At 30.5% G+C, this 16,229-nt stretch overlaps 6 protein-coding genes and 1 pseudogene across 6 annotated transcripts; all 7 read right to left on the bottom strand.

Annotated features, from left to right (window-relative positions):
* On the bottom strand, positions 9 to 1,265 carry LOC104743270 (pentatricopeptide repeat-containing protein At5g65560-like). Its single transcript, XM_010464372.1, has one exon. It carries the CDS (start codon positions 1,263 to 1,265, stop codon positions 9 to 11), a length of 1,257 nt encoding a protein of 418 aa, XP_010462674.1.
* On the bottom strand, positions 2,216 to 2,603 carry LOC104743269 (thionin-like protein 2). Its single transcript, XM_019235988.1, has 2 exons — positions 2,429 to 2,603; positions 2,216 to 2,316 (listed from the first exon to the last, which is right to left on the bottom strand). Exons 1-2 carry the CDS (start codon positions 2,523 to 2,525, stop codon positions 2,255 to 2,257), a joined length of 159 nt encoding a protein of 52 aa, XP_019091533.1. The 5' UTR covers positions 2,526 to 2,603; the 3' UTR covers positions 2,216 to 2,254.
* Positions 6,827 to 7,436, bottom strand: LOC104743267 (thionin-like protein 2). Its single transcript, XM_010464370.2, has 2 exons — positions 7,084 to 7,436; positions 6,827 to 6,953 (listed from the first exon to the last, which is right to left on the bottom strand). The coding sequence occupies exons 1-2, from the start codon at positions 7,415 to 7,417 to the stop codon at positions 6,892 to 6,894; spliced, it is 396 nt and encodes a 131-aa protein (XP_010462672.1). The 5' UTR covers positions 7,418 to 7,436; the 3' UTR covers positions 6,827 to 6,891.
* Positions 8,341 to 9,015, bottom strand: LOC104739918 (thionin-like protein 2). Its single transcript, XM_010460395.1, has 2 exons — positions 8,649 to 9,015; positions 8,341 to 8,529 (listed from the first exon to the last, which is right to left on the bottom strand). The coding sequence occupies exons 1-2, from the start codon at positions 8,977 to 8,979 to the stop codon at positions 8,468 to 8,470; spliced, it is 393 nt and encodes a 130-aa protein (XP_010458697.1). The 5' UTR covers positions 8,980 to 9,015; the 3' UTR covers positions 8,341 to 8,467.
* Positions 10,442 to 11,153, bottom strand: LOC104739917 (thionin-like protein 2). The gene is made up of 2 exons (XM_010460394.2): positions 10,705 to 11,153; positions 10,442 to 10,578 (listed from the first exon to the last, which is right to left on the bottom strand). The coding sequence occupies exons 1-2, from the start codon at positions 11,033 to 11,035 to the stop codon at positions 10,517 to 10,519; spliced, it is 393 nt and encodes a 130-aa protein (XP_010458696.1). The 5' UTR covers positions 11,036 to 11,153; the 3' UTR covers positions 10,442 to 10,516.
* On the bottom strand, positions 12,403 to 12,967 carry LOC104743266 (annotated as a pseudogene).
* On the bottom strand, positions 13,901 to 14,545 carry LOC104739916 (thionin-like protein 2). Its single transcript, XM_010460393.1, has 2 exons — positions 14,174 to 14,545; positions 13,901 to 14,030 (listed from the first exon to the last, which is right to left on the bottom strand). Exons 1-2 carry the CDS (start codon positions 14,514 to 14,516, stop codon positions 13,963 to 13,965), a joined length of 411 nt encoding a protein of 136 aa, XP_010458695.1. The 5' UTR covers positions 14,517 to 14,545; the 3' UTR covers positions 13,901 to 13,962.

The raw sequence follows: 16,229 nt of genomic DNA, 5'->3' as shown, positions 1-16,229 counted from the left end.
ATAAAAACTCAAGCGCATCGAGCCTTCCTGTGAAGCACCTGATTAAGCATAAAATGTGTCTGAGGGCTCAAGTAACACTCACTTAATAGCATTGCTTGGAACAGTGGAGAAAATTCCTGTGCAAGACCCTTTTTCCAACGCAAACCACCAATGAGGATTGTCCAAGCTATGTCATCATCGCTGTACTCGCCACACTGAAGCAGCTTATGGAAAACTGCATCCGCTCTCTCTCTCTGTCCTTGTTCGTAAAGCCCGCATATTAACGTTCTGCAATGTATCAATTCCGGTGTGTAGCCGCCACTGCTAATCATATGATCCACAACTTGTGCAGCTTCCCCATACTTTTTCAGCTTACAGCAACAAATAACAATCTCATCAAAAACCGCCCAAGTTGGAGTTAATCCTTGTCTTTGCATCTGATCCAACAACCTCTGTGCTAATCCTAGTTTCTTGGTAAAACAAAGCCCCAAAATGAGGTGTTCATAGCATTTGGAATCAGGAACACACCCATGTTCCACCATATTCTTATGAAAAACCCTAAGAGCAGCCTCCAAATCTTTGGTGACAGAGTAACCCATAATCAAAGACGTAAATGTGGAAAGATTAGGAGCAAAACCAGACTGAATCATCTTACACACAAACTGATTGGACTCCACCATATACCCATGACTAGAATACGCATGAACCATTGTGTTAAAAGTGTGAACGCCTGGTGAAACCACATCCAACATCTCCGTGTAGAGATGTTTCATCCCAGGGAGCAAACTAGTAGTAGCCAATGAATCGAACAAAGCCTTGTAGCAATTGGGAGTGAGCAATGATTTGAATTTGACAGAGAAGTCAATAACAAACAAAAAGTCAGAATTTTTTACACATTGAAGTGTCATGAAGCAGATGAGCTTAGGCACGTCGCAGGCGATTCCATGCTTAGTTAAAAATTCGAGGAGGGATGCACAGCCATACACAGTCTTGTGGAAATTGGGATCGGGATGATCAAGATGATGATGCAGTGAAGAGGGAAAGCCGGAGAAAGTGAATATTTTGAGGAAACCAAACTTGTTGCTTCTGTTGATGTTGCTGTTGTGCCCTTGAGGTTGTTTGGGGGATTCAGGTTCCATGTCTAGCTTGAGGAAAGTACATTTAGATAAGTTGGAGGGATTGTTCTGTTTTGGGGGTTGTCCAAAGGCAGAGCAGAGTGTGCGAGAGGGATGGTTCTCTTGTGCAACCGGAGATGCGCACGATAACAGCCTCCTACGCAGGGCCATTTCCTCGGCGATCTAAGGGTCTCCTTAGTCCTTCCTCACCAAACTCCGATCGGTGTCTGATTTCTTTGTGTACTTAATCGACGAACTCTGCAAACCCTATCTGTCTCACAACGTATATTTAAAATTATTTATATATATGTTCTTTTTTTCTCATTAACGAGAAAATAAATTAGATATTTTAATTAGAATCTAGGCCCGGCCCATTAAAGAAACTGAGCGTTCCTGTATTAATTTCAATTTGCTTGCATTGTGACATAAATATTCATCGTGATTGATACAAACAACTAGTCCTGGGCAGTTTAACCGAACCGAATGGACCGAACCGAAACCGAACCGAAATTTCGGTTCTGGTTCGGGTTCGGTTAGAGGGAAATAACCGAATGGGTAGAGTTTAAAGTATCCATGGATATCGAACCGATATCCATTCGGTTATCCGAATAGATCCGAATAAAATTAAATTTATGTTAAAACTGCTATTGTAGGGACTCGAACCAAATATCTGTGGGGATTCAAGGAATGTTGCAACCACTACACCACCGAGTCGAACCATAACAAGTCAATGCATTTTGAATTAATAAGGCAATAACATTTAAACTAAAAAAACTGAAACCAGAACTGAACCGATATCATATAAATTTAGACCAAAAAATTAAAATATTTCAAATAACCAGAAAATTTTTAGATATTTTTGACAAAAATTTTTCACATTTTTATTCAAATTTAATAACTTTAGAAAAATTTATATTATTATGGATATCCGAAACCGAACCGAAAATAACCGATACCGAACCGAACCCGAATCGAAATAGTAAATTAACCGAATGGATCCTAAACTCATATATCCGAAATACCCGGAACCGAATGGATATATCCAGAACCGAACCGAATACCCGAACGCCCACGACTACAAACAACAAACTTAAACGATACAAATCAATTTTTTAGATCGTTACTTTATTACAATAAAAAACAAAAAAAAACTAGGATAATTAGTTCTTGGTGGAGCACTTGTCCGAGCATGAATCCACACAGTCTGCAACTTTGTCTACATCTGCTCATTCCCAAACAACAACAAAACCAAACAATAAATCTTATATTGATATTAAACAAAATGAGCAAAAAAACTCCACATAATCTTACGATAATAGAAAAAGAAATCTTACTCGGATTTTGGATAGAGGAAAGGGAAACACAGTGATGAGCAGCACAACCGAGTTTGCAGTAGTAATCAGTATAACCGATTTCGTTTGTTGAAATCATCTGTTAAGGCCATTGGGGAAAAAGACAGGTCCCCACACACGTTAATGGACACTCCAAAATTTTTGGAAACGTCTTCTGGTAAAGACAACCCACAACACAACCACGGTAACAAGTTTTAAAAGGATGAGAAGATGGAGGTGGAGCTTGAGCTTCTGCCTCAACCAGAAGGTTTCCCATTACCATCACTATCATCATTGTCACAAACATCACCATTCTTTGGCTCTCCATCTTTTTTTTCTTTTTCTTTTCTAGTATATAGAGAATGTATTATAAAAGTTGATGAGGAAGTTGTGTGTTACTTGTGAATGTGGTGGTGGTAATCTGTGTTGTTATTGTTTGTTTATATAGATGGACTCTCACTCTTGATTTGCTTTACTTAGTTATAATGGTAATATATATTTTTACTATTCATTTCTCATTTGAAAATGATATTGTTCCGTTAATGGCATAAAAATATGCATTAACGTAAAACTTACAGCCTTTTTTTAATGCAGATACTTACTTAAATACATGAATTTGAATACAGCTGGGAGCCGAGAACAAATAGAGAAAACAATTTTTATTTTTATTTTTTTTGGTAATGATCAACAATCTGTATTAACATTTCTGAAGTACATTTGGTGTTATACCCTTTTAGTTTTTCTTAATTAGTTTGTTTTATTTATAACATTAACCGCTATCAATTTCGTAAAATAACATTTCGTAGAATCTCAATTAATAGAACTATTTAAAACGACCTAATTTGATACGTTCATTGTCATAAATATCTTCACAACATCTATTAACCCCTACAAATTTTCATAAAATAATATTTGTAGAAAGTCAATTAATGGATCTATTTAAACCAACCTAATTTTAAACGTTTATTGCCATACAAAAGTTAAAAATATATATACATTCTGTTTGTTCCTAAAACAACTCTATGCATTAAACGATTAATCCCATGAAAATCTCAAAATCCATTTAAATAAATGTTTGGTGATTGTAGGACCTATTCCGTTTTAATGACACAACATCATTTGAGTAACAAATTTAACCCGCGGTGTATTGCGGGTTAAATAACCAAATATTGTCCTGCGATGTATTGCGGGTTAAATAAAAGTGGGATTGGTGACACTTTTAGATGTGTACCAGGAAATAAATGTATTACTAGACTATACATATACCACACGGGTTAAAACCTTGAAAACACTACAAAAATCTATACTTTGAATACTTATATCAAATACGTGTAAAATTTTATATTTTTAAAATTAATAAAATAACAAATAATACAATATAAATTTTAAAATTTTAAAATTAAAAATATTGTCTCACGGTGTACCGCGGGTTAAATCCTAGTCTATATTATTATTTTTGAACTACATTTTGTGTTATGCCCTTGAAGTTTTGGTTATTTAATTTGGTTTATTTACAACATTAACCCCTAAAAACATTCCATAAAGAACATTGCAGAGAAACTCAAATACTAAATTTTCTTAAATTGACCAACATTTGTTATATTTATTGCCATAAAATCTTAACAAAATCTATACATTTCGATTTTTCCAAAAACAACTCTACCCATTAAAGTTTTAACCCGTTAAATCTCCAAAACTATTTTTATGGATGTTAGAATCTCTCAAATTTAAATGACATACAACAGATTTTTCATAATAAAATTTTACAATCTTCATAATTATATTAACATTAATAAATTTCCTAAACCGAAAACCCAATTTTAGAATGATTTGAAAACCAATATTCACAAATATATAACTTTAGCAAGAAGACATACATTTAATTCAGTTTATATTTTATTTAGAAACTGAATATTGTTTGGTAATAATATAAACAACTTAAAACGGAATACAGTAGAACCTCCATAAATTAATACTCGCTATAAATTAATAAATTTTTCCGGTCATGAGTTTGGCCGGTATAAAAAATGAGACATTTTGACAAAATGATAAGATAATAATTTTTTTTGGAAATGCTATGTAAAAATATGGTCTCATCAATATCATAAATTAATAATCATATAAACTGATATATATATATATATATATATCTAAGAAAATCTAGTGAAATATGATTTTATTGTTGTTTGCCTATTCTTGAATTTGCATTCTTGTTGGAGCTCATCTCTAAGTTTTTCATTGTTGTATTTTCAAATCATATCCATAAATTGTGAAGAGTCATAGATGCGATAATTGCTTCTTTATTAATTGGTTTTAAAGGTACCGCAATATCTTCTGCAACTTCATCATTACCATGAAAGATAGTAGTAGCAATTTTTTCTAAACTCTAAACTTCTAACATTTCTCATTTTTACCTAGATAGTCTATTAAACAATTGACATTCATCCTATTACGATAACTAAGATTATAAATTAAGAAAATTCTTTAAATTGGGAATGATAACAAAAGTATCTTATTTTGTAATAGAAATTTTTTAATATGAAAATGAAAAAATCTCTTCATAAATTAATAAAATTTCATAGTACCGACCTTATTAATTTATAGAGGTTTTACTGTACAATTAAATTTCACTTTTATTGGTATAGATAAAAGACTCCTTCCTCATCAAACATATTTAGATATATAAATATCAACTTCAAAAACTAAACAAAACATCTACGACCAAAACCTACAACATCATATCTAAAAGAGAAATGGCTGCAACATTTGTTTTTTTTAGAGATGTCCGCCCTTACAAGACGACGTGGAGGGTGCAAGTGAAAGTCCTTCACTTGTGGCGTCAATACACAAGCAGCACCGTGGAAACTATAGAGCTGATCTTGGCACTGTAAGAATCACACAAAAACATAATTTCTATTATTTTCTTTTATTATTCAAATGAATCTTACTCTGCTGCTTTTATCATTTCAGGAAATGAAAATCCACATATCAGTAAAAAAAAAGACATGGTTACACGGTATGTTTGATTATTTTGATTATTTTTTTGATTATTTTTTGTATGAAAAAACTTATTTTGATTATTATTTTTTTCGCAAAAACTTATTTTGATTTTGGTGAGACGGGTTGGCATTAATCCGATATAGGGAGTTAAGTGGAATTGTTTTTTTTTTAAAACACTTTTAGATTTGTACCAGGAGATAAATGTATTACTAGACTATACATATACCACACGGGTTAAAACATTGAAAACACTACAAAAATCCTATACTTTGAATACTTTTATCAAATACCTGTAAAATTTTATATTTTTAAAATTAATAAAACAATAATAAAATAACAAATAAATACAATATAAATTTTAAAATGTTTAAATTAAAAATATTGTCACGCGGTACACCGCAGGTTAAATCCTAGCTGTTTTCTTTGAAACCAAATAAACAATTTATTCTTATTTTCTGAATAAACAGCCAAAATTCAAAACAAAATATGAGAACAAAGACTAATCTTATATGTGCGTGCCTCTAAATTTTCAGGGCCGGGCTGTGTTTAAAAATGTTGACAGAAAAAACTATATAAATCATGTGTAATAAAAATCTTTTCCGTTGTATTTCATATCTTGTTTGGTGGCATAACGATAAAACTAGTTGAAAATAATATTAGTTGATAAACTATGCATGCACTGAAAATTTTATGTATATTTTTTGACGATTTTTTTAAAAAACACATTTTTGTACATATAAATTATATGATATAATCGTCCCGTTTAAAATTAAAAATCGTGTAGAATTTATTTTCTGACATTTCTCATATAGTTACCTCCCTATAAGTTAATCATGTATAGGTGCATACCGTATTATATATATACAGTTAAAGAGTAGTTATTAAAGGTTTAAAACTGTATACTTATTGGGGTCTGTTGTGAGGTTTAGACCACGGTTTGATGTAGTATATGTTCATAGATAAAGACTTAACATTTAAATAAATAAACATAGTCTGAATCTTTTACACATTGAAGTATCATGAAGCAGATGAACTTAAGCACATCGCAGGCAATTCCATGCTTAGTTAAAACGTCGAGGAGGGATGCAAAGCCATACACAGTCTTGTGGAAATTGAGATCGGGATGATCAAGATGATAATGATTCAGTGAAGAGGGAAATTAAAGCCGGAGAAAGTGAGTGTTTTGAGGAAAACAAACTTGTGGCTGTTCTTGTTCTTGTTGTTGTGCCCTATATGTATATTTTTTTTCTGATTAACGTATTTTAATTATAAACTTAGGCTCTGCCCATAAAAGAAACAGAGAGGAGTAGGAAGAAAGAGTTTTTTTTTAATATATATAATCATAACCGATTTGCTTGCATTTATGTGACATAAATATTCATCGTGATTGAAACAAACAACAAACTTAAACGGTTCATATCATTTTTTAGATCGTTACTTTATTACAATTAAAAAAAAAATGACTATTAGTTCTTGGTGGAGCATTTGTCCGAGCATGAATCCACACAGTCCGAAACTTTTTCTACATCTGCTCATGCCACAAACAACAACAAACCAAACAAGAATAAATCTTATGCTGATAAAATGTCAATAAACAAAAAGAAAAGAAAAAAAAAACCAAAATTTTACGATAATACAAAAAGAAAAGAAAAATTTACTCGGATTTTGGATAGAAGAAAGGGAAACACAGTGATGAGCAGCACAACCGAGTTTGCAGTAGTAATCAGTATGATCGATTTCGTTTGTTGAAACCATCTGTGAAGGAGGAGAAGACATTTGGGGAAAAAGACAGGTCCCCACACATGTTAATGGACACCACAAAATTTTTGGAAACGTCTTCTGGTAGAGACAACCCACAACACAACCACCGTAACAAGTTTTGAAAGGATGAGAAGGTGGAGGTGGAGCTTGAGCTTCTGCCTCAATCAGAAGGTTTCCCATTGCCATCACTATCATCATTGTCACAAACATCACCATTCTTTGGCACTCCATCTTTTTTTTCTAGTATATAGAGAATGTATTATAAAAGTTTATGAGGAAGTAGTGTGTTACTTGGTGGTGGTAATCTGTGTTGTTGTTGTTTGTTTATATAGATGGACTCTTGATTTGCTTTACTTAGTTATAATGGGTAATATATATTTTTTACAATTCATTTCTCATTTGAGATGATATATATATTGTTCCGTTAATGGCATAAAAATATGCATTAAAATAAAACTTTCAGCCTTTTTAATGCATATATTTACTTAAATCCATGAATCTGTACAACTAATTGATCAAAATCAAATCCATTTAATGTTTGGTGTTGCTGGATCTTTTGTTCGTCTATGTTTGATACTTTAATCTTGACTTTATTCTGGAATCCATTAGTTGTGAGGGTGAACTGAATTAATATTCCAACTTTTGTTTCAGGACATCCATGGATACTCTTTTACAGAGACCGGACACTCAAGACAATGTGTATTAAGTCAAAGCACAAGAGTCAAGTGGCATATAAAACTGCCTTTAGTGGTCTGTTTGACAATAATATGATTCCTCAAGTGAACTTTCTACTGGAAAAAATGATTGAAGTGGGTTGTCAACCAAATGCAGTTACTAAATCTACAATTGTCAGCGGATTCTGCAAGAGTGGTCTTATTGAACTACTATAAGGTTTCTTAGAATACTGGAGGAAGACAACGACGAAGAGGTCAGTGTTGTCTTGTACAATGTCATTATCGACTCATGGATTATATGAGACAAGATGGAAATTTTTTAAGATTAATTCTGATAACACGTACAATATATGTATATTGTTGTATGATTAACGTATTTTAATTAAAACTTAGGCTCTGCCCATAAACGAAACAGAGAGCAGTACGAAGCAAGAGTTTTTTATTTTATTTTTTTGTAATCATAACCGATTTGCATGCGTTAATGTGACATAAATATCATTTTTTAGATCCCACCAATATTCATCGTGATTGATACAAACAACAAAACTTAAACGGTTCATATCATTTTTTAGATCGTTACTTTATTACAATAAAAAAACTAGGATTATTAGTTCTTGGTGGAGCACTTGTCCGAGCATGAATCCACACAGTCCGCAACTTTTTCTACATCTGATCATGCCAAAACAACAACAAACCAAACAATAATAAATCTTATGTTGATAAAATGTCAATAAAATAATAAAAAAAAACCCAAAATCTTACGATAATACAAAAAGAAAAAAACTTACTTGGATTTTGGATAGAAGAAAGGGAAACACAGTGATGAGCAGCACAACCGAGTTTGCAGTAGTAATCAATATGATCGATTTCGTTTTTTGAAACCATCTGTGAAGGAGGAGAAGGCATTTGGGGAAAAATACAGGTCCCCACACACGTTAATGGACACCCCAAGAAACTTGGAAACGTCTTCTGGTAGAGACAACCCACAACACAACCACGGTAACAAGTTTTGAAAGGAGAAGGTGGAGGTGGAGCTTGAGCTTCTGCCTCAGTCAGAAGGTTTCCCATTACCATCACTATCATCATTGTCACAAACATCACCATTCTTTGGCACTCCATCTTTTTCTTCTTCTTTCTTTTCAAGTATATAGAGAATGTATTATAAAAGTTGGTGGTGGTAATCTGTGTTGTTGTTGGTTGTTTATATAGATGGACTCTTGATTTGCTTTACTTAGTTATAATGGGTAATATATATTTTTTTACAATTTATTTCTGATTTGAAGATGATATATATATTGTTCCGTTAATGGCATAAAAATATGCATTAACATGAAACTTACAACCTTTTTAATGCAGATATTTACTTACATATATGAATCTGTACTGTTGTGAGCCGAGAACAAATAGAGTAAACAGTATTTATTTTGGTTATGATCCACAATTGTTTTATTTGAAACCAAATAAACAATTTCTTCTTATTTTCGGGCTGTGTTTAAAAATTTGACAGAAAAAAAACTATATAAGGGGATGGTATTGGATTCTAATTTATGAAGATTTTTGAAGAGTTCAACAAAATCATTAAAAGTGCATAAGTGAAAGATTGTTAAAAATTGCTAGAGAGTTTTGTTGATTAGTTTTCTAAATTCTTGTAAAGTTCTCTAAACAATTCATGTATTTTTGTGATAGTTTCCATAGCTTAATTTTGTAAAAAAAGTGTCTAAAATCATGAACCAATAACATAGTAATTGAAGTCATTAACAATCCTAAATTCTTTCGTTTTAATTGAATAACACAAAACTTTTAATGTCTTTATAAAATTTTGAATCCAATTACCCAAATTTGTTAAGATTTTAAATAATTTTTTACAAATCACAAACTAATAACACTAAACTTTAACAGAGTTTAACAAAATCTTGATCTAATAACAGCAGATTCTACATAATATTTAAATTCTTTAAAAATCTATTCAAATCTCAAACCAATAACCCCTAATAATTTTTTTGTAATAAAAATATTTTTTGTTAGTCACACATGTTTGGTTATAATTCATATCTTGTTTGGTGGCATAACGATAAAACTAGTTGAAAATAATATTTGTTGATAAACTATGCATGCTCTGAAAAATTTATGTATAATTTTTGACGATTTCGTCTCGTTTAAAATTAAAAATTGTGTAGAATTATTTTCTGACATTTCTCATATACCTCCCTATAAGTTAATCATGTATAGGTGCATTACCGTATTATACATACAGTTAAAGAGTAGTTATTAAAGGTTTAAAATTGTATACTTATTGGGGTCTGTTGTGAGGTTTAGACCACAGTTTGATGTAGTACATGTTCATAGATAAAGACTTAACATTTAAATAAATAAACATGTTGCTGTTCTTGTTCTTGTTGTTGTTGTTGTGCCCTATATGTATATTGTTTTCTGATTAACGTATTTTAATTATAAACATAGGCTCTGCCCATAAAAGAAACAGAGAGCAGTAGGAAGAAAGAGCTTTTTTTTAATATATATAATCATAACCGATTTTCTTGCATTAATGTGACATAAATATTCATCTTGATTGATACAAACAACAAACTTAAACGGTTCATATTATTTTTTTAGTTCGTTACTTTATTACAATAAATAAAATAAAAAACTAGGATTATTAGTTCTTGGTGGAGCACTTGTCCGAGCATGAATCCACACAGTCCGCAACTTTGTCTACATCTGCTCATGCCACAAACAACACAAACCAAACAATAATAAATCTTATGTTGATAAAATGTCAATAAACAAAAAAAAAAGAAAAAAAAAACCCAAAATCTTACGATAATACAAAAAGAAAAAACTTACTCGGATTTTGGAAAGAAGAAGGGGAAACACAGTGATGAGCAGCACAACCGAGTCTGCAGTAGTAATCAGTATGATCGATTTCGTTTGTTGAAACCATCTGTGAAGGAGGAGAAGGCATTTGGGGAAAAATACAGGTCCCCACACACGTTAATGGACACCCCAAGAAACTTGGAAACGTCTTCTGGTAGAGACAACCCACAACACAACCACGGTAACAAGTTTTGAAAGGAGAAGGTGGAGGCGGAGCTTGAGCTTCTGCCTCAATCAGAAGGTTTCCCATTACCATCACTATCATCATTGTCACAAACATCACCATTCTTTGGCTCTCCATGTTTTTCTTCTTCTTTCTTTTCTAGTATATAGAGCATGTATTATAAAAGTTGATGAGGAAGTAGTGTGTTACTTGGTGGTGGTAATATGTGTTGTTGTTGTTTGTTTATATAGATGGACTCTTGATTTGCTTTACTTAGTTATAATGGGTAATATATATTTTTTACAATTCATTTCTGATTTGAAGATGATATATACAGTATATTGTTCCGTTAATGGCATAAAAATATGCATTAACATGAAACTGACAGCCTTTTTAATGCAGATATTTTACTTACATGAATCTGTACAGCTGTGAGCCGAGAACAAATAGAGAAAACAAATTTTATTTTGGTAATGATCCACAATTGTTTTATTTGGAACCAACTAAACAATTTCTTCTTATTTTCTAATAAACAGCCAAATTTCAAACCAAATATGAGAACAAAGACTATTCTTATATGTGCCTCTAAATTGTCAGGGCCGGGCTGTGTTTAAAAATTTGACAGAAAAAACTATATAAATCATGTGTAGTAAAAAAATTTTCCGTTAGTCACACATGTTTGGTTATATTTTATATCTTGTTTGGTGGCATAGCAATAAAACTAGTTGAAAATAATATTCTATGCATGCTCTGAAAAATTTATGTATATTTTTGACGATTTTTTTTTTAAAAACCATTTTGTACATATAAATTTATATGATATAATCGTCTCGTTTAAAATTAAAAATTGTGTAGAATTATTTTCTGACATTTCTCATATAGTTACCTCCCTATAAGTAATCATGTATAGGTGCATTACCGTATTATATATACAGTTAAAGAGTAGTTATTAAAGGTTTAAAACTATATACTTATTGGGGTCTGTTGTGAGGTTTAGACCACGGTTTGATGTAGTATATGTTCATAGATAAAGACTTAACATTTAAATAAATAAACATAGTCTGAATCTTTTACACATTGAAATATCATGAAGCAGATGAGCTTAGGCACATGCAGGCGATTCCATGCTTAGTTAAAACGTCGGGGAGGGATGCAAAGCCATAAACAGTCTTGTGGAAATTGGGATCGGGATAATAAAGATGATGATGATGCAGTAAAGAGAGAAATTAAAGCCGGAGAAAGAGAATGTTTTGAGGAAAAAAAACTTGTTGCTGTTCTTGTTCTTGTTGTTGTGATTGTTGTTATGAACTTAGGCTCTGCCCACAAAAGAAACAGAAAGCAGTACGAAGAAAGAGTTTTTTTTTTTTTTAATATGTAATCATAACCGATTTGCTTGCATTAATGTGACATAAATATTCATCGTGATTGATACAAACAACAAACTTAAACGATACAAATCAATTTTTTAGATCGTTACTTTATTACAATAAAAAAAACTAGGATTATTAGTTCTTGGTGGAGCACTTGTTCGAGCATGAATCCACACAGTCTGCAACTTTTTCTACATCTGCTCATGCCATAAACAACAACAAACAAAACAATAAATCTTATGTTATAAAATTTCAATAAACAAAAAGAAAAAGAAAAAAAATAACCCATAATCTTACGATAATACACCAAAAAAAAAAACTTACTCGGATTTTGGATGGAAGAAAGGGAAACACAGTGATGAGCAGCACAACCGAGTTTGCACTAGTAATCAGTATGATCAATTTCGTTTGTTGAAACCATATGTGAAAGAGGAGAAGGCATTTGGGGGAAAAGACAGGTCCCCACACACGTTAATGGACACCCCAAAAAATTTGGAAACGTCTTCTGGTAGAGACAACCCACAACACAACCACGGTAACAAGTTTTGAAAGGATGAGAAGATGGAGGTGGAGCTTGAGCTTCTGCCTCAATCAGAAGGTTTCCCATTACCATCACTATCATCATTGTCACAAACATCACCATTCTTTGGCTCTCCATTTTTTTTTTCTAGTATATAGAGAATGTATTATAAAAGTTGATGAGGAAGTAGTGTGTTACTTGTGATTGTGGTGGTGGTATTGTTTGTTTATATAGATAGACTCTTGATTAATATATATTTATAATGGGTAATATATATTTTTCACAATTCATTTCTCATTTGAAGCTGATACTGTTCCGTTAATGGCATAAAAATATGCATTAACGTAAAACTTACAGCCTTTTAATGTAGATACTTACTTAATACATGAATCTGAACACAGCTGGGTACGGGATGAACCCAAATATTGTCTATAAACGATTTATTTTTATTTTCTGAATAAACAGCCAAAATTCAAAACAAAATAAGAGAACAAAGACTAATCTTATATGTGCCTCTAAATTGTCAGGGCCGGATTGTATTTAAAAATGTTGACAGAAAAAAAACTATATAAATCATGTGTACTCAAAATCTTTTTTGTTAGTCACACATGTTTGGTTATATTTCATATCTTGTTTGGTGGCATAACGATAAAACTTGTAGAAAATAATATTAGTTGATAACTATGCATGTTATGAAAATATTATGTATATTTTTTGACGCTTTCGTCTTGTTTAAAATTAAAAGTTGTGTAGAATTATTTCTGACATTTCTCATATAATTACCTCCCTATAAGTTAATCATGTATAGGTGAATTACCGTATTATATATACAGTTAAAGAGTAGTTATTAAAGGTTTAAAACTGTATACTTATTGGGTCTATTGTGAGGTTTAGACCACGGTTTAATGTAGTACATGTTCATAGATCAAGACTTAACATTTAAATAAACAAAAAAATTGTCGTAGTTTCAGATCAAATATTACAGCTGGTGAATAGTTGTGTTCGGTTCACGTACAGTTTTATCGATTTATTTATCAAGTCCCAAAAATTAATAAAAGAAAGAAATAATATTTATTTGACTGGCAAAAATAAAAAACACTCATTCGGCTTGAATATCGCGTCAATACAAAATCAATACATAATATGATTTGCTTTTTATTAAAGTAAAACATATATCAGTTTTTATTCTCCTTGGAGCATTTTTCCGAACATGAATCCACACAGGTTGCAACTTTCTCCGCATCTGTCCGCATCACAAACAACAAACACAACCATAAATACAACCATCATATAAAGTTTGTAGTGAGCAACGACTACATGCATGAGATTAATGTAGAATGTTTATATTTATACCAAAAATTGTGAATGCAAAAAGTGAAAACTTACTCGGATTTTGGAGGGAAGAAAGAGAAACACAATGGTGAGTAGCACAACCGAGTTTGCAGAAGTAATCAGTACGATCGATTTTGTTTGTTAAACCCGTAGTATAATAAGAAGGAGAAGGTGATGGTGGAGTAGGAACAAGACAAGTCAGAAGACATGTGAATGGACAAAAAAGAGATTTTGGAAACGTCGTATGAGATTTACACACCATATGACAATTTGAGTAACAAACTTTAAAATGGCTAGTAGACTTAGCCTCTGACGTCTGAACCAGAAGGTATCCCATTAGTACCATCACTATCATAATGTTGTTCATCATCAACGTCGCAACTCTTTTGCTCTCCATTTTTCTCAAGAGTGTTATAAAACGTTGATGCTATTGTTTATTTATTACTTTTACTTTTATGTGGTACTGTTTATATATATATATATATATATATATATAGGGATTACGTAATCTTCCGTATAAGTAAACACTTTTACAGTCAACAACAAATCAAGGTGTAATTATTTTGATGATACGACAATTGATGGATAAATCTATATATTTTTTTCCATTCCCTTTCCGACACGGATATTATTCGTTAAAAACAAAAAGATTAAACGTATCGAAGTTTCACCAAAGCGTACTAATTATGGGCCTACAAATGTCCCATGAAATATTGTTTTCCACAAAAACTCGATGATACGGATAAAGGCGTCCGGACTGAAATATTGTTTACCCATGTAGAGTGTTTGTGTTTACACACACGATAGAAACGAATATGACTTAGTAACGAGTTTGCTAAACATGTATGCATGCTGTGTTTTAACTTTTAACGTAACACATATTTTGGTTAAAACCTTCAGACATTCTTATTTTTGAATGATAAAAATTTATTCAATTTTTTGTCATGGAGGGGAATTGGGGAAATGTGATTCATCTCTAAGTATTTGCTATCCGGAAATGTATATTAATATTATTATTATTATTATTATTATTATTATTATTATTATTATTATTATTATTATTATTATTATTATTATTATTATTATTATTATTATTATTATTATTATTATTATTATTATTATTATTATTATTATTATTATTATTATTATTATTATTATTATTATTATTATTATTATTATTATTATTATTATTATTATTATTATTATTATTATTATTATTATTATTATTATTATTATTATTATTATTATTATTATTATTATTATTATTATTATTATTATTATTATTATTATTATTATTATTATTATTATTATTATTATTATTATTATTATTATTATTATTATTATTATTATTATTATTATTATTATTATTATTATTATTATTATTATTATTATTATTATTATTATTATTATTATTATTATTATTATTATTATTAATGTCTCTTTATTTTTAACAGATAGTTCTATTTTATCAATTGGCTTGCTCGTAAGTCGTAACACGAAGCATATATCATCTATAGCTAGAAATAAGTTCTCAACTTCTCATTTGGAAAATGAGTCTTTTATATATCGCTCGTTTATTATATCTTTTATTTAGACATTAAGTTAAAGTTATATCAAACGAGTTTGGGGTTTAATTGTTGTGGGAGCACATGATCTATGAACGTAAATCTACGCATATTATACTGATGATACTTTCTCAACATGATCTTCCCCATATATAAAACCCCAAACAAACCATAAGAAAATTAATCACAATCAACAACTGATTAAGACTATAACTTTAGTGTTATAAAACAGTGGTAGGTTATTATCTATATAAAAAAAAACATTGTGGGTAATTATGTTCTTTTATCTAATTTTCTATTTTTCCTATTATTTGATTATAATTTTGATTTTTTAGTTCCCTTAATTCAATAAATAAATTTGTTTTAAGATATACAATACATTCACTGTTATAAAAATATTTGTTTAAAAAAAATATATATAAAACATTATATTTGTTTATCTAATTTATTATTCTTTCATTCTAAAGTTTTATTTTATTTTGGTCAAATATTCTACAGAGATTAATTGAGTACGATTGCTTCTCTTTTTTTTTTTTTTTTTTTTT

This window comes from Camelina sativa, chromosome 14 (genome assembly GCF_000633955.1).
Source record: "Camelina sativa cultivar DH55 chromosome 14, Cs, whole genome shotgun sequence".
Lineage (NCBI taxonomy): Eukaryota > Viridiplantae > Streptophyta > Magnoliopsida > Brassicales > Brassicaceae > Camelina > Camelina sativa.
This window is presented reverse-complemented; position numbering and strand designations above follow the sequence as displayed.

Coding starts and splice junctions, on each gene's coding strand:
- LOC104743270 (XM_010464372.1), bottom strand. CDS start 1,265: ATGGCCCTGCGTAGGAGGCTGTTATCGTGCGCATCTCCGGTTGCACAA.
- LOC104743269 (XM_019235988.1), bottom strand. CDS start 2,525: ATGATTTCAACAAACGAAATCGGTTATACTGATTACTACTGCAAACTC. Junction 2,317..2,428: donor TTCCTCTATCCAAAATCCGA/GTAAGATTTCTT, acceptor GGGAATGAGCAG/ATGTAGACAAAGTTGCAGAC.
- LOC104743267 (XM_010464370.2), bottom strand. CDS start 7,417: ATGGAGTGCCAAAGAATGGTGATGTTTGTGACAATGATGATAGTGATG. Junction 6,954..7,083: donor TTCTTCTATCCAAAATCCGA/GTAAATTTTTCT, acceptor TGGCATGAGCAG/ATGTAGAAAAAGTTTCGGAC.
- LOC104739918 (XM_010460395.1), bottom strand. CDS start 8,979: ATGGAGTGCCAAAGAATGGTGATGTTTGTGACAATGATGATAGTGATG. Junction 8,530..8,648: donor TTCTTCTATCCAAAATCCAA/GTAAGTTTTTTT, acceptor TGGCATGATCAG/ATGTAGAAAAAGTTGCGGAC.
- LOC104739917 (XM_010460394.2), bottom strand. CDS start 11,035: ATGGAGAGCCAAAGAATGGTGATGTTTGTGACAATGATGATAGTGATG. Junction 10,579..10,704: donor TTCTTCTTTCCAAAATCCGA/GTAAGTTTTTTC, acceptor TGGCATGAGCAG/ATGTAGACAAAGTTGCGGAC.
- LOC104739916 (XM_010460393.1), bottom strand. CDS start 14,516: ATGGAGAGCAAAAGAGTTGCGACGTTGATGATGAACAACATTATGATA. Junction 14,031..14,173: donor TTCTTCCCTCCAAAATCCGA/GTAAGTTTTCAC, acceptor TGATGCGGACAG/ATGCGGAGAAAGTTGCAACC.